Source organism: Papio anubis, chromosome 18 (genome assembly GCF_008728515.1).
Source record: "Papio anubis isolate 15944 chromosome 18, Panubis1.0, whole genome shotgun sequence".
NCBI classification, from domain to species: domain Eukaryota; kingdom Metazoa; phylum Chordata; class Mammalia; order Primates; family Cercopithecidae; genus Papio; species Papio anubis.
The window spans coordinates 53,331,355-53,353,817 of record NC_044993.1 but is presented as its reverse complement, the minus strand read 5'-3'; the positions used below and the strand labels follow the sequence as shown (position 1 = coordinate 53,353,817).

The 22,463-nt window shown below is 51.2% G+C and overlaps 1 protein-coding gene and 1 non-coding gene across 7 annotated transcripts in view; both read left to right on the top strand.

Moving 5' to 3' along the window:
• Window positions 1-2,716: 2,716 nt before the first annotated feature.
• Window positions 2,717-2,798, top strand: TRNAL-AAG. The gene has a single exon. It is a non-coding gene; the product is annotated as a tRNA-Leu (tRNA).
• Window positions 2,799-2,946: 148 nt separating this feature from the next.
• Window positions 2,947-22,463, top strand: part of POLR3E (RNA polymerase III subunit E) — a 37,848-nt gene continuing 18,331 nt past the window's right edge. The window contains exons 1-11 of one of the 6 annotated variants that reach the window (XM_017953251.3): window positions 2,979-3,112; window positions 4,428-4,523; window positions 8,641-8,714; window positions 10,849-10,899; window positions 13,428-13,505; window positions 14,220-14,335; window positions 14,724-14,806; window positions 19,206-19,313; window positions 19,668-19,717; window positions 20,681-20,800; window positions 22,196-22,281. In XM_017953251.3, the coding sequence (XP_017808740.1) occupies window positions 8,679-8,714; window positions 10,849-10,899; window positions 13,428-13,505; window positions 14,220-14,335; window positions 14,724-14,806; window positions 19,206-19,313; window positions 19,668-19,717; window positions 20,681-20,800; window positions 22,196-22,281 (728 nt within the window). In that variant the 5' untranslated portion in view covers window positions 2,979-3,112; window positions 4,428-4,523; window positions 8,641-8,678. Of the gene's footprint in view, window positions 3,113-4,427; window positions 4,524-8,640; window positions 8,715-10,848; window positions 10,900-13,427; window positions 13,506-14,219; window positions 14,336-14,723; window positions 14,807-15,238; window positions 15,472-19,205; window positions 19,314-19,667; window positions 19,718-20,680; window positions 20,801-22,195; window positions 22,282-22,463 lie in introns of those variants that run through there. The other 5 variants (XM_009196136.3, XM_031658401.1, XM_021931819.2 and 2 more) reach the window with 5 other exon arrangements.

The window sequence follows — 22,463 nt, the reverse complement described above, 5'->3', positions numbered from 1 at the left end:
AAAGCATCACCAGCATTAGCAGAGTTCCTGCCTAATTCCCCCATTCAGTCTCCTTAAGCATTGACTCCACTCCCTGTGTTGAACAGCATAATGGAGAAAGTAACCCATGTAAATGACAGAGGGAAAGAGAAACAATAGAGAATGATAGAGGAGAAAACTTCAGATATGAGGGAGATTTGAGAGTTCTTACACCAATAAATGTGAAAAATCAAGTAATGGGCTTTGTTTTCCCAGAAAATGACAACTTGCCAAAATTGACTTAGGAAGAAATAGAAAACATGAGAAGAAATAGAAAAAAAAAAGTCATCAAAAATCATATACTTTGGCAAAATGGAAAAATATATGCATATCTATATCTATATAGAGAGGGTCTCCTCTCTCACCCAGGCTAGAGTGCAGTGCCTGAATCTCGGCTCACTGCAGCCTTGACCTCCCTGGCTCAAGGGATCTTCTGACCTTGGCCTCCCAAGTAGCTGAGACTACAGGCATACGCCACCGTGCCCGGCTAATTTCTTTTCTTTTGCTTTTTGGTAGAGACAAGGTTTCTCAACGTTGCTTAGGCTGGTCTTGAACTTCTGGCGTCGAGCGATCCTGCCACCTCAGTCTCCCAAAGTGCTAGGATTACAGGAGTGAGCCACCAAGACCAGCCTATTATTAATATTATTATAATATAATACTAGGTAAAGTATAAATATAGTCTAGCAATTTCATTTCTAGTGTATACCCTAGAGAAATGTCCATACACAAGACAAGGAGCCATGTGCAAGGGTACTTCCTGCCATACCGTGCGTAATGACAAAAATTTAGTAACAACTTAAAAGTTGTTCATGGCATGGAATGAATGAATTAGATCTATAGGCATCGTAACAGACCTCAAAAACACAATGTTGGGCCTGGCACAGTGGCTCATGCCTGTAATCTCAGCTACTTGGGAAACTGAAGTAGGAGAATGACTTGAGCCCAGGAGATCTAGGCTACTATTGTGCCACTGTACTCTAACCTGGGTGACAGAGCAAGACTCTCTTAAAATAATAATAATAATACTGTTGAAATGAGAAAAGCAAGTTTTAGATATCAGTACAATGTGCTAACATTTATATAAATGAAAAACAAACAGATAACCACTTTATGTGTTATTCATAAGTTTTATATGTAAAAATGTAAGAAATTATTGGAAAGATACACATCAAATTCATGACGGTTATAGACAGGGGAGAATGTTTGGGAGGGGACTTTATTTTTATTTGTAACGGTCTAATAATTTCTATTTGTAATAGTGTGATCTATTTTTCTTTATTTATTTTTGAGACGGAGTTTCACACTGTCGCCCAGGCTAGAGTGCAGTGGCGGAATCTCGGCTCACCGCAACCTCCGCTTCCCAGGTTCAAGCGATTCTCCTGCCTCAGCCTCCTGAGTAGCTGGGATTATGGGCGCGTGCCACCACGCCAGGCTAAATTTATATTTTTAGTAAAGACGCTTGAACCCAGGAGGCGAAGGATGCAGTGAGCGGAGACCACAGCACTGCACCCCAGCCTGGACAAGAGCGAGACTCCATCTCAAAAAAAAAAAAAAAAAAAAAAAAAAAAAAAAAAGAGAGAGAAAAGAAAAAAGAAAAGAAAAAAGCCACAATAATAATAGTCATTAATTTAATGCCAGGTGGTGGCACTATGGATGATGATTTTTTTTCTTTGTAATTTTTGTACATTTTTGTACAAAAGATATATAGTGTTTTAGTCCATTTTCTGTTGCTTATAACAGAATACCTGAAACTGGGTAATCTGTAAAGAAAAGGAAGTTACTTATTACAGTTATGGAGGCTGATAAGTCCAAGCGCAAGAGTGTGCATCTGACGAGGGCCTTCTTGCTGGTGGGGTACCCCTGCAGAGTCCTCAGGCAGTACAAGCCATCATATGGAGGGGGTGCTGAGCAGTTCACTTGCTGGCTCAGGTCTAGCACTTATAAAGCTCCCACTTATAAAGCCATCAGTCCCCCTCCCAAGATAACCTATTAATCCATTAACCCATGAATCCATGAATAGATTAATCCATTCATGAGGGCTCCACCCTCATGATCTAATCACCTCTTAAAGGGCCCACCACACAATACTGCCACATTGGGGATTAAATTTCCAACACATGAAATTTGGGGGACACATTCAAACCATAGTACATATTAAACTGATAATAATGGTTACTTACCTCTGCGGAGGGGCCTAGGATGCGAGTCAAGAGTCAAAGAGCATTTGTACCTTATCTGCAAAGTTTAAATATTTTACAATAATTCGTGTGTTATTTGTGTAAGTAAAAATTTAAACACATAATTTCTCAGAGACAACTGCCCAGACCAGCCCCCGGGTTTGGCCGTCAGATCCCCTAGGGCGTGTTTCTGATCAGATCGATTTCTTCTCCCGGAGACATGCAATCCGGGTCTTATGGATTACTTGTGAGTTAACCAGGGGTCTCCAGGGTAACCATCCATCTCAGAGTACAGTTTCTAAAAATGAGTTTTGCTCTAATACCTATTCGCAACAAACCTGGGTCTAAAAACTGGAGCAAGTGTTTATTTTCCAGCACACGGCTTTTTAAAATAATTCTATAGGGATCAGCTTGAACACACGTTAAACAAAAAAACCTCAGCGAAAACGCCTCGCGATTTCCAGATGAAATGCGAATGCAAAAGCATTAAGTAGCGTTCTGGCAAACACTCTCTCCAGCTGGGTAGCGTGGCCGAGCGGTCTAAGGCGCTGGATTAAGGCTCCAGTCTCTTCGGGGGCGTGGGTTCGAATCCCACCGCTGCCAGGGTTGGTTTCCTTTTGTTCCCCGCTGCATACACGCCCGGCTGTTTTGCGCGTGCCATCAGCGCCCCCTGCTGCAGGGCGGGGCTCACGGCCTGCATGAATGGCGCGGCGGAGGGGGCGGAGCCGTGTGCGCCGGGGCGGGGCATTGTGGGTAAGAGGAAGCGCTGGGGCCGGCCCGCTCCCCCCACGTGTCCGCCGGAGTTTCTCCACCAGCAACATGGCCGCCGCCTGAGAGGAGAGCCGGGCCGCCGCCGCCTCTGCAGCCCGCGGGTAACTGGGCGGTTGCCGCCGTCCGCGTTCGGCCCCCGCGGAGAGGTGAGTCCCATCTTGGCAGCGCCCGAGCTGGGGCTTGAGCCGGACCGCACTCACGACGTGGGTCTGGGCTAGATTCCCGAGTAGGCCAAGGAGGCCCGCGCCGCGCCGTGCTGAGGGGCTGGGGGCCTCTCGGGACTCGGGCGGGAGGAGGGGCAGCCGGCTCCAGGCCGACCGCGGACTCCTACTTCCCCGACCCGACACCTGGGAGTTGGGGAGGCCGCGGCCGACGCTGCCGGCGGTGACTCAGGGTCCTGCCGACCTGCCCCACCCGGGCCTGGGGGGCATCCTACGGAAGGAACACCTGTCCTCGGCGTCGGGTGTGGTGGCGGCTCGCGGCAGGGACTGCGTGGTGGGCGTGAGAAGGGGTCCTGACCACCCGCGAGGGAGCAGAAACCCATTGGACAGCGAGGCTCGGGGTCGGCGGCCCGCCCCGATGGGCAGGGAGGGCACCTGCGCCTGCCGGAGCCCCCTCTTCGCAGCTGAACCGGATTAGCTTCTGCCTGGCGAGGCCTGGGATTCCTCATTCATTTATTCAGGCAACCATTCAGTGTTTACTGAGCCAACTCTGTGCTCCGGATACGGCCCTGACCATTCGGTCCGAGGAGGTGTCAGTAAACAAACAAGGTCGTTCCTTTGGGTTAGCTTTAGAATTCCTTGGGCTTGGAGGCGGAAAGAAGAGATCTTAGCGATCTCAACAGTTCCTCATCTGTGAAATGGGGATAATAGAAATTCCTACCTCATAGGGTTGTGGTGATGGCTCATTAGAAACCAGGTGACGCTCCTGCTTGCAGCGTTGTTACCCGCCTACCTTGGCAGAAAACATGTTGTCAAGTAATAGGTTACGTTTATTACCGTCTTTACTCCTCCCCGCAGCTGTCTGTAGGTCGGTACTTAGTTTTCCTACTTTAGGGATGAAAATAGGGAAGAATACCAGACGTAGACAACTCAAGTAGGTCACAGATGCGAGGCAGCTGCGGTGGGATTTGAACCCGCGTAGTTTTGCTCCGGAGTTCAGGCTCTTACCCACTTAACCATACTGCCAGTATAGTGGTTAAGAATAAGAATAAGGATCTTTGACATCAACGAGACCCTAGTTTCTGTCCTGATTCCACCTCGGATGAGTTACTTCTCTCTCAACCTCAGTCTCCTCATTTCCAAATTGAAGATGATAAATCTCTATTAATAGGGCTAATGAGAAGATTAAATATAAAGTATTCTTTGTACTATATTGAGTGTCAACTTCGTGCCAGGCACTGTTCTAGGTATTGAGAGAACTAGCAGTGGATATATATTTTTTTTAATCTTCATTTCATAGTTGAGGAAACTGAAGCACTGAGAAGCCTTCATGGAGCTTACATTCTATTGCAGAAGACAACACCTGAGCAAATAGACTAGGTAGTTCCAGATTAAGGTGAGACCCATTAAGGAAAGAAAATAGAGATGTGGTAGTGCCTGGGAGGAAGTTGGGGGAGGCTTTTAAAATAGGGTGGCCAGGGAACCTATCCTCTCCTGCAGGCGGTGATGATATTTAATAAAAAGGACCAACCTTGGAAACCCCTGTGGGGGAATAGATGATGTGCAAAGGACCTTGGGTGGACTGGGGCTTGGCTTGGTGGAGGCCCAGCAAGTGGCTACCAGCCTGGATGGTGAGGGGAAGTCAGAGACAAGATCATGTAGGGCCTTAGGCGGCTCATGGAAAGGAGTTTGGGTTTTGTTTTATGTGACAGTGACAGTTGACAGGTTTTAGGCAGGGAAATAATGATTTACATTTTTTTTTTTTTTAAGATGAAGTCTTGCTGTGTTACCCAGGCTGGAGTGCAGTGGCAAGATCTCAGCTCACTGCAACCTCTGCCTCCTGGGTTCAAACGATTCTTCTGCCTCAGCCTCCCAAGTAGCTGGGATTACAGGTGTGCATCACCACACCTGGCTGATTTTTGTATTTTTAGTGGAGACGGGGTTTCACCTTATTGGCCAGGCTGTTCTGGAACTCCTGACCTCAGGTGATCTGCCTGCCTCAGCTTCCTAAAGTGCTGGGATTACAGGCGTGAGCCAGCGTGCCTGGCCCCCCCCACGAATAGAGATAGAGTCTCACCCTGTGACTCAGGATGGAACACAGTGGTGTGATCATAGCTCACTGCAGCCTCAAACTCCTGGATTCAACCAGTCCTGCTGCCTCAACTTCCCAAGTCATTGGGACTGCAGGCCACGCTGGGCTAATTTTTTTTTTTTTTTTTAAAGAGAGACTGGGGTTGGGGGGGGTGTCTCACTATGTTGCTCAGGCTGGTCTTGAACTCCTGGTCTCAGGCAGTCCTTCCACCTAAGCCTCCCAAAGTGTTGGGATTACTGGCATGAGCCACCACGCCAGCCTTTCCAAGGACTCACTGTTGCTGGGAGACTTTGAGGCCGGTAGCCATAGGGAGACATGGATGAGTTCTTTTCACATTGCAGATTGAGATTTATTAGTGGGAAGTAAAATCGATTTAGTGGAATTGAAGCATTTTTTGTTTTGAATGAATGAAGTAGAAAACATCACTTCCTGACATATAGTAGAGACAGTTACAGTTATGTGAAACCTTGTTTCAGTTACGCAACTGTATGTATGTTCTGGGTTATTTATATGAGATGAATTTCGTGTTGTTTTTTTTTTTCCCCCCAGAGACGGAGCCTTGCTCTGTCACCCAGGCTGGAGTGCAGTGGCCCGATCTCGGCTCACTGCAAGCTCCGCCTCCTGGGTTCACGCCATTCTCCTGCCTCAGCCTCCCGAGTAGCTGGGACTACAGGCGCCCGCTGCTACGCCCGGCTAATGTTTTGTATTTTTAGTAGAGATGGGATTTCACCGTGTTAGCCAGGATGGTCTTGATCTCCTGACCTTGTGATCTGCTCGCCTCGGCCTCCCAAAGTGCTGGGATTACAGGTGTGAGCCACTGCGCCCGGCTGAGATGAATTTCTTACTGTGGTGGATCTTAGGCTGAAAACTTTGAAAGCCACTGAGTTGGATCCCCTCAACCTGGAGGATGAAGGGAGGTGACACTCTTTGTATCAACCCAGATGTACTATCCAGAGGGAGGAGCTCCAGCTCTCTAGCTGACAGGGCACCTTAGCCTCCCTGATCCCTGGCAACGCAGAGGCCAACAGGGCATAGCAATAGCAGAGAAAGAATGATTGTGTCTTTGGAAGCTCCTAGGCCACACCCTCAATGCTTATGATCTGTCCCCTTGCTCACCTGGCAGGCTCCAGCCTCTCAGTTGTCCACTGCCGAGCTGCAGAGAAGGCAGGAGCTTGACATGTCTGTGGTGCTTGGCAGCCAGTGCAGATGGGGTCAGGCCTTGGGCTCTCCCCTCCACGCTGCCCTCTGTCTGCACAGCAGAGTCGAGATGCACCTGAAACTATCGAGATGCGACTTCTGATTTTCATTCTATCCTCCGTCTCTGGGACTGTTACGATAGCCTGTTTCCCTGAAGTTTCTCTTTCTACCCCCTCCATATCTTCCTCTGCCCAAAATCCTTCTGTAGCTTCCTATTAAATAGCATTCCCATGGTTCATCTATTTAGACAACAAACATGTATTGAGTGCCTGCTATGTACTAGGCACTTGGGGTACCACAAGGGACAAAATAGACCAAAATCTCTGCCTTCACGTAGCTTACAGCTTAGTGGCAATAGAGGTGGGCACAGATGCAGAGCTGTAAACTGTCACATGGTGATAGACACCTGCTATGGAGAAAACCAGAGCAGAGAAGGGAATTGAGGGGTGGGGAAGGCAGTTTGCAATTTGATTTGGAGAGGGAAGGTCTTAGCCATAAGGTGACATTTGAGCAAAAACCTGAAAGAGGTGAAGGGGGGGCCATGAGGTTATCAGGCGGGTAGAGCAGCTACACATCCCCAGAGGTGGGTTTAGAGAGGAGAGGAGGGTAGGAGGCTCGTGGGAGATTAGGTCTGGCAGGTCAAGGGGCAGGAGATTGTTTAGGGTTTACATGGGGTGATAAAGACTTTGGCTTTTATCCAGGTGCGGTGGCTCACACCTGCAATCCCAGCACTTTGAGAGGCCGAGGCAGGCGAATCACTTGAGGCCAGGAGTTCAAGACCAGCCTGGCCAATATGGCAAAGCCCCATCTCTACTAAAAATACAAAAATTAGCTGGGCGGATGGTGCATGCCTGTAATCCCAGCTACTTGGGAGGCTGAGGCATGGTAATCACTTGAACCTAGGAAGCAGTGAGTCAAAATCATGCCAGTGCACTTTGGCCTGGGCGACAGAGCGAGACATGTCTTAAATAAATAAATAAATAAATATTAGATAGTTCAAATGTTAAGTAGATCAGACAAAAATCATGCCTGGCCAACATGGTGAAATCCTATCTCTATTTAAAATATAAAAATTAGCCGGGTACTGTGGCAGGCACCTGTAATACCAGCTACTTGGAAGGCTGAGGCAGGACAATCACTTGAACCCGGGAGGCAGAGGTTGCAGTGAGCTCATCGTACCACTGCCCTCCAGCCTGGGCGACAGAGCAAGACTCTGTCTCAAGGAAAAAAAAAAAAAAAAATGCTGGTCCCACCCAAGAGCAGGGGTTTGGGGATTGCTGAGGCCTGGGGGTGCCTGAGTACCGTCCTCCTATGACCACCTCTCTTCTCTTTGGGTATGTGAAGGGGCAGACCAGCTGAAATACTCAACCTGCCCCGTGGAGACCTGCAGCCTTCCCTCTTCCTGGAATTCCTCTTCCCCTCTGCTGTCGTGGCTTACCCAACGCCCTCTCTCCTTCCAGGCACACCCCACGTGCCTCCTCCCCAGCAGAAAGGCCCTGCCTGCCTCTCACCTCCCCTCCCTGTTACCTGCACCTGAGGTCAGACAGCCTGGATGTGAAGTCCAGTTCATCATCCTGCTTACTATGTGACTTTGGGTAAAAACGCACACAGTATCTCTGAGTTCCAGTCTGTTCATTATAAAACAGTGACAATCACCACACCTCACAGGGTTATTGTGTTGAATACAGGACAGAAGAGTGTGTGAAGAGGTCATTTTTAGACCAAATCACAGAAGAGTCATCTCACTCAGGATTCGAGTTAAAGTCAGCTTGAAAATCAAGTATCAGAGAGAGCTTTGGACTGTCTGTCTTCCTGTTTGACGTCTGGCTGCTCTTTCAAGCCTCCTCAGGGCCCTCAGTTCTCCAGTGTTTTAATCATGGCTGGGACCAGCTAACCTCTATCCTCCTCTCTGGCAGTGAATTCTCTGTGAGCAGAGAAGAAACCCTTAAAGCCAGTCATTTGCTTTTCCCCCGCAGGTGCAGCCCACACGTGTTGGCTTGGTCTACCCGCTTGCATCTGAATGTTTCTTTTTTTCTTTATTTCTTTTGGCTGATGGGGTATAGGGTTGCTCGTCCATTGTTGACTTCACGGTAGATGTAGAAAGAAGGTCAGTTGGTTGGTTGTGGGCTCCGCCTCCCAGTTCAGGGCCTGTTGCAGAATAGGCACAGGGAAATGTTGGTTGAACCACTGACTGACGGTCCCAGTCTCTCGCCCTCCTTTGCAGATCGAGCTCAAGGACTGCGCGGCTGGCTGTCCTCTAGTATGGCCAATGAAGAGGATGACCCAGTCGTACAGGAGGTAACTGCTGCTCTCTGTCCCCTGCCGCCGGGGCTACAGGCAGTGGAACTGGGTCCTTGCCATGCATCCTCAGGCCAGTCTGGGACCTGTTGATGTTCTGGGACCCCAACCCTTGCTGTTTCCTCTGCCTGGTCCCCTCTGCTGTCCCCTGGTCCCCTCTGCTGTCCCCCTCTGCTGACCCCTGCGTGGCTGACCTCTCCCTTCCTTCAGGTCTCTGATCCGGCATCACCTCATTCTAGAGAGGCCTTCCCTGACTGCCCTTCCACACCCAGCTCCCCTCCTGGACCCTCCCATGCCTCTCTCTGCCCTTACCTTGGCGATAACTCATACTTGGCCTAGCCCCTGTCATCCCCTAGATATCAGTTCATTGCTTTCTTTCCTGTCCACTGCTGTGCCACAAAGCCCGAGTACAGTGCCTGGCACCCAGGTACCCGGCAACTATGGTAGAGTCATTGATGCAGTCATTCAGCAACTGTTCACTGGACCACTGTGTGCTGGGGGCTGTGACACATCAGTGAGCAGGGCAGGGAGGGTCCCCTTCCCTGGGAAGCTAATGGGCTGTGGATAGGACTGATGAGGCAGGAGTCTCCGGGTGTAGGGTGCAGGCAGTGGGAGGCAGATTTCCCGCCCCCCCTCCTTTTTTTTCTTTTGAGAGACAGAGTCTTGCTCTGTTGCCCAGGCTGGAGTTCAGTGGCGCCATCTCGGCTCACTGCAACTTTCACCTCCCAGGTTCAAGCGATTCTCCTGCCTCAGCCTCCTGAGTAGCTGGGATTACAGGCGCCCATCACCACGCCTGACTGATTTTTTTTTTTTTTGAGATGGAGTCTCACTCTGTTGCCCAGGCTGGAGTGCAGTAGTGTGATCTTGGCTCACCGCAGCCTCTGCCTCCGGGTTCAAATGATTCTTGTGCCTCAGCCTCCTGAGTAGCTGGGATTACAGGCACCCGCCACCATGCCTGGATAATTTTTGTATTTTTAGTAGAGACAGGATTTCACCATGATAACCAGGCTGGTCTCGATCTCCTGACCTCAAGTGATCACCCACCTTGGCCTCCCAAAGTGCAGGCATTACGGGCATGAGCCACCATGCCTGGCCCAGGTTTCCCTTCTTAGAGAAAGCTGTTTATAGTCAAATTCACATTTCAGAATCCTTTTAACCCAGGACTTAGACCTTTGGAGGGCAAAAGGCAAAAAGTAACTGCATCTGCCTTTAGCCTCCCTATATGCAGAGCCTGACCTCCAGTGGGAAGGGCAGGGGCAAGGAGAAGGTCCTCGGAGATGAATAGAGGTGGTTTTTCCTTGCTTGGGGGATGTTGCTAAGTTATTAGATTTGGGTTATTTAGCTGCATTTAAGCTGCATCTACACTGCAGTAGCAGGAGTTACAATACGGGGGTGGTGATGGGACAGAAGAGTCCAAGGGACTCTGAGGACAGAGGCAGCGCCCTCTGCAGCCAGGGACCCTGGAATGCTTCCTGCCCAAGTCATGCCTCAACCAACTCCTTGGAGGAGCAAGCAATCAAGGCTCGGGGGAGGCATGTGTGAAGGGCTCTGTAGATGCAGGGAAAAGCGTGTACAAAGGCCCAGGGGCAGGAGAGAATGTGGTTCATAGGAGAAGCTAGGAAGCAGGAAGGTAAACTGTTGCATGGCGGGGTGGGGGTGGTTAGTGTTGGGAAGACAGGAAGCGAAGCCATCAGTCATGAAGGGCAGACCCCCTAAGACAGGGTGATAGGCCTGTCCAGGAGGGGCAGGTGGAGGGCCCAGCCAGGAGGCACAGGCATAGGTGAGCCCTCGCCTGCCTGCCCCTCAGAAGAGCATTTGCCCAGGCTCCAGGACGTTTCCCAATCAGTGCAGCCCCAGGGAAGATGTGTGCTTACTGGGGGATTATGAACTTGGGTGGCGGTGCCAGGTGAACTCTTGCCCTGGTTCCCCTGGGAGCTTTCTGGAGGGATTCCTGAATATACCCAGTGTGCAGCCTTGGATCCCCTTGCTTTTAGCATGAGCTGAGCTATTTCCTCCTTCCCCAAACTGCCTCCCTGACCCACTACCCCTCACTGAAGCTGGAAGCGCCGGCACAGCCCCGGGAGGTCCGCACTGTGTCCAGTCTCCCAGTTAAGTCATCTTCCCTTCTTCCCAGATCGACGTGTACTTGGCCAAGAGTCTGGCAGAAAAGCTGTATCTATTTCAGGTAATTATGGGACTTGAAGGTAAAGAGGGGAAAAGCAGGTGTGGATGGGTGGTGTGGACTCAGGAACATGGGCAGGAAGCAATGGGAAACCTCAGCTAGGGTTCTCGGTGTGGAGAGTGTCATGGGGTCTCTTTGCTTTCGCGGGTGGGTTAATATTGGTCTCATTTCAAAGACGGGAAAACCGAAGGGACACAGGAGAGGCAGAAGGGTGCAGCAGTTAAAGCTGGGGCTCTGGGGTCAGACCGGATTGAGATCCAACTCCATCACACCGTAGCTGCGAGACCGTGGGCACATTTCTTAATCCTTCTGTGCCTCAGTTTCCTCACTTGCAAGGTGCTGATGGTCATAATGCCTGTCTCGTAGGGTCCCCGGGAGGACGGACTGAGCCCACAGTGAAGTGTTTAGGATGCCACCTGGCAGAGAGTTAATGCCGGTGATGATGGCCGCTGTTGTGGAGGCTCCAAGGGGCAGCTCCATGGCAGCATCTGTGAGCCCTCATTCCTGCCAGCTGTGAGGGCCCCGGGTTGCTACCTCTGCCCCCTCCCCTTGCTGCTGGGCCAGCAGCTTGTCATAGTGGCCAACATGTATTGAGCATTGACCATATGCAGACTGTTGAAAGAATTTACCTAAGTTACCTCTTTAACCCCACAATAACCCTATGGTGGTGATTATTGTGTTTTATAACCGATATATTGAGATAGAATTTACACACCATACAATTTCCCCATTTCAGTGTGTAATGCAATGGATTTTAGTCTATTCATGGGGCTGTGCAACCAGTGCCACAGTCTATTTTGGCACAGTTTTGTACCCCTTTAAAGGAACCCCACACCTATTAGCAATCAGTCCCCATGTGCCCCCCATTCCCACCTCCAACCCCAGGCATCTATTCCCCTTATTTTCTGTCTGTGGATTTGCCTGTTCTGTTCACATAGCTGGAATCATGCAATATGTGGCCTCCTGTGATTGACTGCTCTCACTTTGCATGATGTTTTCAGGGCTCATCCACATGGTAGCTATAGCCTGCATCAATATTTCATCTTTTTTTTTTTTTTTTTTTTTTGAGATGGAGTCTTGCTCTGTTGCCCAGGCTGGAGTGCAGTGGCTTGACTGCAGCTCACCACAGCCTCTGCCTCCCAGGTTCAAGCAATTCTCCTGCCTCAGCCTCCTGAGTAACTGGGACTATAGGCACGTGCCACAAGCCCAGCTAATTTTGTAATTTTAGTAGAGATGGTGTTTCACTATGTTGACCAGCCTGGTCTCGAACTCCTGACCTCGTGATCCGCCTGCCTCGGCCTCCCATAGTGCTGGGATTACAGGTGTTAGCCACCGTTCCCAGCCAATATTTGATCTTTTATTGATGAATAATGTTCCATTGTATGGGTAGACCACATTTGTTTATCCATTCGTCAGCTGATGGGTGTTTGGGTTATTTCTACGTTTTGGCTATTATAAATAATGCTACTGTGGACATTCACATAGAAGTTTTTACGTGAACGTGAATTCTCATTTCTTCCAGGTATATGCCTGGCAGAATTGCTGGGTCTGCGTTTAGCTTTTTGAGGCTAAACTGCTGGGCTGCTCTGCCCCATGTTTCATTTCCACATTAGAGTCAGTGTTCATATCCCATGATGCACATGAGAATGTGAGGCACAGGGAGGCCCTCACGGGCACGGGGGCCTGGGGCGCACCATGGCAGCGATGCTGCAAGCCTGTGCTGGGAGGGCCTGGCCTCCACTCCCGGGGTGTCACCCTTATGGGCCATGGGAATGGAGCCTATGCTGTGTGCCTGCTCACCCTGCTTCCTTGACTGGCTGCAAAGTGATGGTGGAGGTGCCAGTGACCCCTGTGTGTCCAGAGTGCCAAGCCCTGTGCCGCCATCGGCTCTGTTTCCTCCTCCGAGCTGAGATCCGGCCACTGCACTCCAGCCGAGACTCTGTCTCAAAAAAAAAAAAAAAAAAAAAGATAAGAGCGGGCCATGGCTGCCTGGCTCCCTTCTTCAGTATCTTGTGAAGAAGCTCACATAACTGGATAAGGAGAGAGAATGGGATCACGAATTTCCACCTGCCTGTCGTCTGGCCTCAGCAGTGAGCAGCACGTGCTAGTGTTGCTTTCGCTCTTTGCTTCCTCGTGGACTTCTTTTGTTCATCCGCCTCTCCCCAGATGGCCTGTCCACTGGTAGTTAGGCCCTGGACCCCCATCCTCACCTCCCATGGCTGTCCTCTGCGGGTTCCTGGAGCAGCAGCGTGCTGGTTTGGGTTCCTGTGTGTAGGCATGTCCCTTGGAAGTCAGAGACGTCCTGCAGTGGCCGTTTGGAGGGAGGCCGGGGGGAGCTGATGAGAATAGGGCTACAGGTGGAGACTGGCAGGGGTGCCTCATGGTGGAGCTGGGTAGCTGGTACCCTTGTGGTAGGGTAAGGCCGGTCTCTGCTTGGGGTGGGTTTGGAGATAGCTGTTGATTCTTGGGCGGGGCCCAGCTCTGGGCAGGGCTGGGCGGGGTGGAGTTAATGGCTCCCTTCCCCTCCCCAGTACCCTGTGCGTCCAGCCTCGATGACCTACGATGACATTCCGCACCTCTCAGCCAAGATCAAGCCCAAGCAGCAGAAGGTGGGGCCGCCCGCTGAGGGCAGTGGGGGTGGGAAGAAAGGGTGATGAGGGTGGGAGCCGGTGGAGGCGAGAAGCACCGAGAAGGGGCCACTGGAGAATTAGGAGAACCTGCAGCTCCCAGGGCCTTGAAAGCTGAAGAAGGAAAGTGTCCAGAAAGACAGGGCAGCTCCAGAGAGGTCAGGGAGGCACAAGGCTGAGGAATTAGAGGATGGGACCAGATGTGAGCTTAGGTTCCCAGGGTATGATGGCGGCAGGGGAGTGAACATGGAGTAGGTCTGATAGGAAGAGAATCTAGCGTCTGTCCATGGAGGGTCTGCAACTCTAGCTCCTGCAGCCACATGGAAGTGCCATCCTGGTATTGCCAGTTCTGCTGGCTTTTCAAGAGAAGTGGGAAATAAGGATTTTTGTGAGAAATCTCTTGATTTTTCAGTGTTGGCACCTAATTTAGACCCTTGGGAGTGAAGTAGAGCACAAACAAGATTACTGGACTGTCCACTTCCTCCCACAAAAAAAAAAAAAATTGTGACATTTTTGTTGGAATTTGGGTTTGTGGCCCTTGGTATGGACTGAAGTCCAGGGGCCCTTGTGGACATGTGTCAGTCCCGCTTCTGGTCAGGGACCTGGTCGGGAGGTAGCCATGGTGGGGTTGGGGTGTCCCTTGGGGAGCCGTGCCTTGGGGTCGTCGTAGCTGGCGGGGATGCTTGGCGCTTCCAGGTAGAGCTTGAGATGGCCATCGACACCCTGAACCCCAACTACTGCCGCAGCAAAGGAGAGCAGATCGCGCTGAACGTGGACGGGGCCTGCGCCGACGAGACCAGCACATATTCCTCGTGAGTTCCCGGCCCCAAGCCTGTCCGGTTTCCCTGTGTTCACACAGGAGCCTCCCAAAGACCTTAAAGACATTGACCCCCTTTGCCCCGTCACTGGGCTCCCCACCAGCGTCCCAGCCTTTGGAGGGCTGGTCCTGTCTCAGACCCGACCCTCCCTGAGCTAACTGGTCCCAGAGCTCCTGCCCACTCCTCGTCTCTTGGTCTACAAACAAGGCCATGGATTTTCTCATCCCCAGGCTCCGCTCCTGAGACCCGCGTAGGCTACCCTGCGGCCTTGGTCCCTGACTGTGGCACTTCAGAAGGTGTCTGGGGGGTGGAGTGCACTGTGGCCCCAGGCCCTGGCTCAGAGCTGCCTTCCCCTGTGATGTTGCTTCTCCCTGTGCTCCAGGAAGCTGATGGACAAACAGACCTTCTGCTCTTCCCAGACCACCAGTAACACATCCCGTTATGCCGCTGCACTCTACAGGCAAGGTACCCGGGGCTGGGCGTCCCATGGTGGGGACATGGCGTTGTGGGGGCTGGGCAGGGAGAGAACCTCCCCAGCCTGGTGTCCATCTCCCACCTGCCCTGAAAGCTAGACACCTGCAGGAGCCGGGCAGGTGTGGAAATAACAGAAATGACACATTGTCAGTGGATTGGAAGTGGCCACCTTTGGGGCCTGCTGGTTGGACACTGCCTGACTAGATGGGGTGGGGCTCCAAGTTCATTTGTCCTCCCGGGACACAGATACATACAAGTAGCATAATATAAGTTTGGGGACAGAATTTTGTCTTTAAATACAAAGCTTATGACAGAGCAATTCCATTCCTAGGCAGCATCTATCCAAAAGAAATGAAAACATGTGTCCACACAAAACCATACACAGGTGTTCACAGTAGCATCTTCATGATAGCCAAAATGTGAAACAACCCAGATGCCCATCCGCTGGATTCATGGAGAAACAGAATGTGGTCCATTCACGCAATGGATGTTATTTGACCACGGAAAAGAATGAAGCACCGATGCTACCACGCAGATGAACCTTGAGAACATGGTGCTAAGTGAAAGAAGCCACGGGCTTCCTCACTCGCCGCTACGCGCTGTGTGCTTCTGTCTCAGTCAGCGACCAACCACATACTCAACGGTGGTCCCAAAAGGTTATAATGGAGCTGAAGAAGTGGCTCACCTAGTGATATCTTAATGAGCCTGACCTTGTGTAGGCCTAGGCTAACTCGTATGTTTGTGTCTTAGTTTTTTGTTTGTTTCTTTTGTTTTGAGACAGTGTCTCGCTCTGTTGCCTAGGCTAGAGTGCAGTGGCACAATCTCAGGTCACTGCAACCTCCGCCTCCTGGGTTCAAGCAATTCTCCTGCCTCAGCCTTCCAAATAGCTGGGATTACAGGCACGCACCACCACACCTGGCTAATTTTTGTATTTTTAGTAGAGATGGGATTCTGCCACGTTGGCCAGGCTGATCTCAAACTCCTGACCTCAGGTGATCCCCCCACCTCGGCCTCCCAAAGTGCTGGGATTACAGGTGTGAGCCACCACGCCCAGCCTGTGTCTTAGTTTTTAGTAGAAAGTTTAAAAAGTTTAAAAAAACCCAAAAAAACAAAAACAAGGTAAAAGCATATAGCTGGGCGTGGTGCCTCTTTCCTGTAATCCCAACGCTTTGGGAGGCTGAGGCAGGCAGATTGCTTGAGCCCAGGAGTTCCCGACCAGCCTGGGCAACATAGTAAAATCCCTTCTCTACCAAAAATACAAACATTAGCTGGGCATGGTGGCACACCCCTTAGTCCTAGCTACTGAGGAAGCTGAGGTGGGAGGATTGCTTGACCCTGGGAGGCGGAGGTTGCAGTAAGCTGAGATTCCACCACTGCACTCCAGCCTGGGCAATAGAGCAAGACTCTGTCTTGAAAAAAGCATATATAATAAAGATATATTGGCCGGGCACGGTGGCTCACGCCTGTAATCCCAGCACTTTGGGAGGCCGAGACGGGCGGATCACAAGGTCAGGAGATCGAGACCATCCTGGCTGACACAGTGATACCCCGTCTCTACTAAAAAATACAAAAAACTAGCCGGGCGAGGTGGCGGGCGCCTGTAGTCCCAGCTACTCGGGAGGCTGAGGCAGGAGAATGGCGTGAACCCAGGAGGCGGAGCTTGCAGTGAGCTGAGATCTGGCCACTGCACTCCAGCCTGGGCGGCAGAGCAAGGCTCCGTCTCAAAAAAAAAAAAAAAAAAAAAAAAAAAAAAGATATATTTTTCATAAATGTATTTATGTATTTTTTTTAGAGGGAGTCTCACTCTGTTGCCCAGGTTGGAATGCAGTGGCTCAATCTTGGCTCACTGAAACCTCTGCCTGCCGGTTTCAAGCAATACTCCTGTGTCAGACTCCCGAGTAGCTGGGACTACAGGTGCAGGCCACCACTCCCAGCTAATTTTGTATTTTTAGTAGAGACAGGGTTTTTGCCATGTTGGCCAGGCTGGTCTCGAACTCCTGACCTCACGTGATCCACCCACCTCGGCCTCCCAAAGTGCTGGGATTATAGGCATGAGCCACTGTGCCCAGCCTGTTTTTTTTATAAGTTTAGTGTAGCCTAAGTGTGCAGTCTTTATGAAGTCTACAGTAGCGTGTAGTAATGTCATAGGCCTTCATATTCACTCGCCACTCACTCTCACCCAGAGCAGCCTCAGTCCTATAAGCTGTTTTTAGTCTTTTATACTATACTTTTACTGTACCTTTTTTATGTTTAGGGATTTTTGGGTCTTTTTCTTTGTGTGGTTTTTGTTTGTTTGTTTGTTTGAATTTTTAAATTTTTTTGGAGACTGGGTCTCACTCTGTCACCCAGGCTGGAGTACAGTGGTGATCATAGCTCACTGCAGCCTCTATCTCCTGGGCTCAAGCAATCGCCTTCCCTCAGTCTCCTGAGTAGCTAGGACTACAGGCCGTGCCACCACATCTGGCTAATTTTTTTAAAAGAATTTTGTTGAGATGGGGTCTGGCTATATTGCCCAGGCTGGTCTCAAACTCCTGGGCTCAAGTGATCCTCCAGCCTCTACCTCCCAAAGTGCTGGGATTACAGATATGAGCCACTGCACCCAGCCTAGATATATTTAGATCACAAATACCATTCTGTTACAACTGCCTACAGTATTCAGGGGAGTAGCGTGCTGTACAGTGTGTAACCTGGGAGCAACAGGCCATACCATAGAGCCGAGGCATGTAGTAGGCTCTGCTGTCTGGGTTTGTATAAGTGCACTCTGCGATGTTTGCACAATGATGAAATCATCTAACGATGAATTTTTTAGAACATATCCCCATTGTTAAGTGATGTGTGGCTGTACGTGAAATGTCCAAAACAGGCAAATCCACAGAGGCAGAAAGTAGATTAGTGGCTACCAGGGACTAGTGGGAGAGTGGAGTGGGGATTGCCCGGTTCTTTTTGTGGTGATGAGAATGTTCTAAAATTGATTGTGCTGGCTGCACAGCTTTGTGAATACGTTAAAATACATTGAATTATGGCCGGGAGTGGTGGCTCATGCCTATAATCCCAGCACTTTGGGAGGCTGAAGTGGGCAGATCACCTGAGGTCAGGAGTTCGAGACCAGCCTGGCCAACATGGTAAAATCTCATCTCTACTAAAAATACAAAAAATTAGCCAGGCGTGGTGGTACCTGCCTGTAATCCCAGTTACGCAGGAGACTGAGGCAGGAGAATAGCTTGAACTCAGGAAGCGGAGGTTGCAGTGAGCTGAGATTGCACCACTGAACATCCTGGGCAACAGAGTGAGACTCCATCTCAAAAAAAAAAATACATTGATTTGTATGCTTTAAATGAGGAGACTGTATGGTACATGAGTCTTGTCCCAAAGCTGGTAAAAAGTACAAGGTGCGGCCGGGTGCAGTGGCTCACACCTGTAATCCCAGGACTTTGGGAGGCCGAGACGGGCAGATCACGAGGTCAGGAGATCGAGACCATCCTGGCCAACATGGTGAAACACTGTCTCTACTAAAATACAAAAAAAATTTAGCCGGGCATGGTGGCACACACCTGTAGTCCCAGCTACTTGGGAGGCTGAGGCAGGGGAATCACTTGAACCGGGGAGGTGGAGGTTGCAGTGAGCCAAGATCATGGCTCACTCTGGCCTGGGTGACAGAGCAAGACTCCGTCTCCAACAAAAAAAGTACAAAGTGCTTAAGTATTTAGTCTCAAAAGCAATGAACGAAACTAATCTGAACACTTAGGAAACAAAACGGGATAGGATCAAAAGGAGTGTCATATAACTCTCATGTTCTATTTAGAACCCATGTCTCAAGCGTGTGATTCTTGAAAGCCACATCCCTTGCAGTGGGAGGGAAAGTCATCGTCTTTATCAGAGGCCATGTGGACACTCCACCTAGTTCCAGCAGGGCGTCTTCCCCAGCCACAGTGGCACTAGTGGACTTCCTAGTGGAACGGGTGGGATTTTGGCAGGAAGAGGTAGAGGATAAAGAGAGGAAATCCAGGTGTGTGGGGTGGGACAGTAAGGGTGATCTGGCTGAGGCCTGGAGGGTAAACGGCAGGGTGAATTTGCCTAGTGTGGCAAAGCAAGCAGCTGGGGAGAAGGGTGTGGAACCGGGCTAGGAGGTGGGACTGAAGGAAGTGGGTTGGAACAGAAGAGTCCGGGTTCCTGTCCTAGTCTGGGCTGTGTGCTTGCTGTGTCCAGCAGGGTCAGGTGGAGTTGGGGATGGTCCCTGGCCTGGTGGTCCCAAGACTCTAGGATTGGGGGCTGCAGTGGGAATGGGAGGCGGTTTGATGGTGGGCCTAGGTCTTCAGGGGACTTGGTGACTCCCTTGAGCCAAACTGGGCAGGTGTCTAGAGTTGGGTCCAAGCCCTTCTTCCTCCGCCAGGTGAGCTCCACCTGACACCTTTACATGGCATCCTGCAGCTGCGGCCCAGCTTCTCCTACCTGGATAAGGCTGACGCCAAGCACCGGGAGAGGGAGGCAGCCAATGAGGGTGAGCCCGGGATCCCCAGCCCTGCTGCCTGTCTGCCTTCATCCTAGTGGGATGGCTTGGTCCTGGAAAGAGGGATGGGATGATAGGATGTTTAGCAGGATCCTTGGCCTCTACCTACTAGATGCCAGAAGCACCCACCCCACAGTCATGACAATCAAAAATGTCACATTGCCCAGTATCCCCGGGGTAAAGGGGCAAAACTATCCCCGACTGAGAACCACTGGCTTAGGCAGCTCCCTCTGCGAGGAGAATTCCCGGCACCCTGGCCTCCTAAGGCTTCCCTGGTGGGTGGGGTTGAGAGAAGGGAGGTGGAGGCTCCCCAGGACTGCAGTCAGTGGCTTGTCTCTCTTGCAGCAGGGGACTCTTCACAGGATGAGGCGGAAGATGATGTTAAGCAGATCACGGTGAGCCCTGGCCCCTGGAGGAGGAGGGTTCTGCCTGGGCAGCAGCAGGACCACAGACCCAAGGGGTAGTGGGTCTTCGCAGAAAGCAGGTGGAACAAACAGGGTCCATGCTTTTGAGCCTTCTTGCTGGGCTACCTGGAGGGAACAACCTGACTTGTCCCAACTGTACACAAGACGGAAGCCCTGGCTGGATCCAGGAGATGTGTGCCTGGGGCCTGGCTGGAATCACCTGGGAGCAGGAAGCTGGGGCCAGGGGCCCCGAGAACCCGCAGACCAGCTCTGCCATGAAACCCGTATCTTAACAGCGCCAAAGTCAATTAACTGTGATTCTATCCTCTTTCTGGGGCACAGATGAATAGTTTCTGTTTTAATAGTTACTCCTGAATTTTAAAGATTTTTCAAAGAATCTTAACCTTCCATTTACGGTTTGTAAAGTTTTCCCTATTTAAGCGTATTTAGATTAAAATGAGTAGTACCAAAAGAAAACTGCTACACATAGAATGATGATACACAGGTATGGCTACAGAGTGGTGAGTGTTTGGATGTCCTTGAGGACTGGGGAACACCAGCATACCGGACATGGAGGTGGCGCAGGGAGCTCATCCTCTTCTCTCCGTAGCTTATTAGGACCTTAGAAACTCCTGTCTGCTCTGGGGGACTTAGAAAAGGCGTCCTGGGCCTGTGTGCTTTAAGGACTCTGCCCGCTGTGATACCTGGGACTCTGTAATCCCCCTCAAGCCTCTGGGCTGGAAAGGCACGAGCAAGTATAAGCTGCTCCCTGGCGTGTGCAGGCAGCTCTGGGAGTGACACGGTTGGAACGGAATTTAAACGACCCGTGCTAGGAAAGGAAGGGAGAGTGGAAAACCCTGATACGGAGTTCTCTGGTCTCCTGGCAGGGGCTGAGACGCAGCCCAGCAAGGGTCACAGGCTCGAGGGTATGACCTCTTCCGCTTCCCGCCGCAGGTGCGGTTCTCCCGGCCCGAGTCAGAGCAGGCCCGCCAGCGCCGTGTGCAGTCCTACGAGTTCCTGCAGAAGAAGCATGCGGAGGAGCCCTGGGTCCATCTGCATTACTATGGCCTGAGGGTGAGTGAGGGTGAGCCGGGCTTCGTGGGGCCCGGGGGAAATACCCCGGTGCCCGGAAGGGTCATGGTGTGGCCTCCATGTCTCACCTTGAACTTAAGTCAGATTCATGAGTCATAGCCACAGAGAGAGAATCGAGTCCTGTGGACAGTTGACACTTCACTGTAGCCGAGCCACTTAGCGTGGGCCCCAGGGGAGCCAGAGAAAAAGATGTGAGTCCTTGGTTCCCTGGGTGGGGTTTGGCCCCTGGGCCTGGGCATCTTGCTGGGCTTGCAGTGGGGCTGGTGCCTGGTGACATATTTTCGCTGTAGCCCAGGCCCTAACCGCAGGCCAGACGCGGTCTCCGGTTCTGCCCTAGAGAGTCGGCCGTGTGCTGTTGCCCCAGAGTTCCCAGCACACCTGCCCAGGGGGATTTGTTTTACTATACTCGGTTTTCATCTGGTACGCTGACTTTCTTTACTTTTATTTTTATTTATTTATTTATTTATTGAGACAGTCTCATTCTGTCACCCAGGCTGGAGTGCAGTGGCTCAATCTCAGCTCACTGCAACCTCCACCTCCCGGGTTCAAGTGATTCTTCTGCCTCATCCTCCCAGGTAGCTGGGACTACAGGCACGTGCTAATTTTTTTTGTTTTTGTTTTTTTAGTAGAGACAGGGTTTTGCCATGTTGGCCAGGCTGGTCTTGAACTCCTGACTTCAAGTGATCTGCCCGCCTCAGGCTCCCTAAGTGTTGGGATTGCAGGCGTGAGCCATGACCACTTGGCCCTGGTGCACTGACCTTAGAACCTAACCCTTGAAACTATTACTGAGTGAGGGAAGCTTCCAAAGACACCATGGGCCAGGGCTCCCAATATTTTCTGGGGTGAGGAACAACTCCTGATTTCTCTGGGACCTTCTTGGAAGAGATTTGTGTTGACAGACCCTTAGACTCGGGGTCGAACTTCTGGACGCTGCTGTTTCTTCCTGTGTGACCTTGGGCATGTTACCTAACCTCTCTGAGCCTCAGTTTTCTTATTTATAAAATGAGAGTAGTAATAATAGTACCTACCTTGCCAAGTTATTTTGAAGATGAGATAGGTTAGTATATTTACAGTCAGTGGAACAGAGTCCACCTCATCCTAGATGCTCAGTGAATGTTAGCCATCATTTTGTCATTGCTGGTGGTGTGCCTGTGTTATAGACAAGGCATTGAGGCTTGAGGGCTGGGGCTGGGCTGGTCATAAGGCCAGGAAGATGAGTGGCTAAGGCCATGTCAGAGGCCTTGGGGGCTGTGCTCAGGAGGTTGGATGTGGTCCTGTGGCTGGCCATGGAGTGGAAGACAGGGGAGGCCTTGGGGGAGAGGGCCAGGCCAGGGCCATCAGCTGAGGCTCCTCTCACACCCTGCCCTCCTCCAACAGGACAGTCGCTCTGAGCATGAGCGCCAGTACCTGCTGTGCCCCGGCTCGAGCGGAGTGGAGAACACGGAGCTCGTCAAGTCACCCAGGTGGGATGGGCTGGGCCAGCATGCAAGCTGGATGCCCACCCAGGGTCCCCGAGGGTCCTTGGTGTGGATCCTCCCCGAGGACTGTGGCCCCTCCTCTAGCATGAGGGTGGAGCCCATGGTCCCCTGGAGAAGGCCAGGAGGGTGGGCCTGGAAAGAGATGGTCCCCTTTTCTGTAGGGGCTC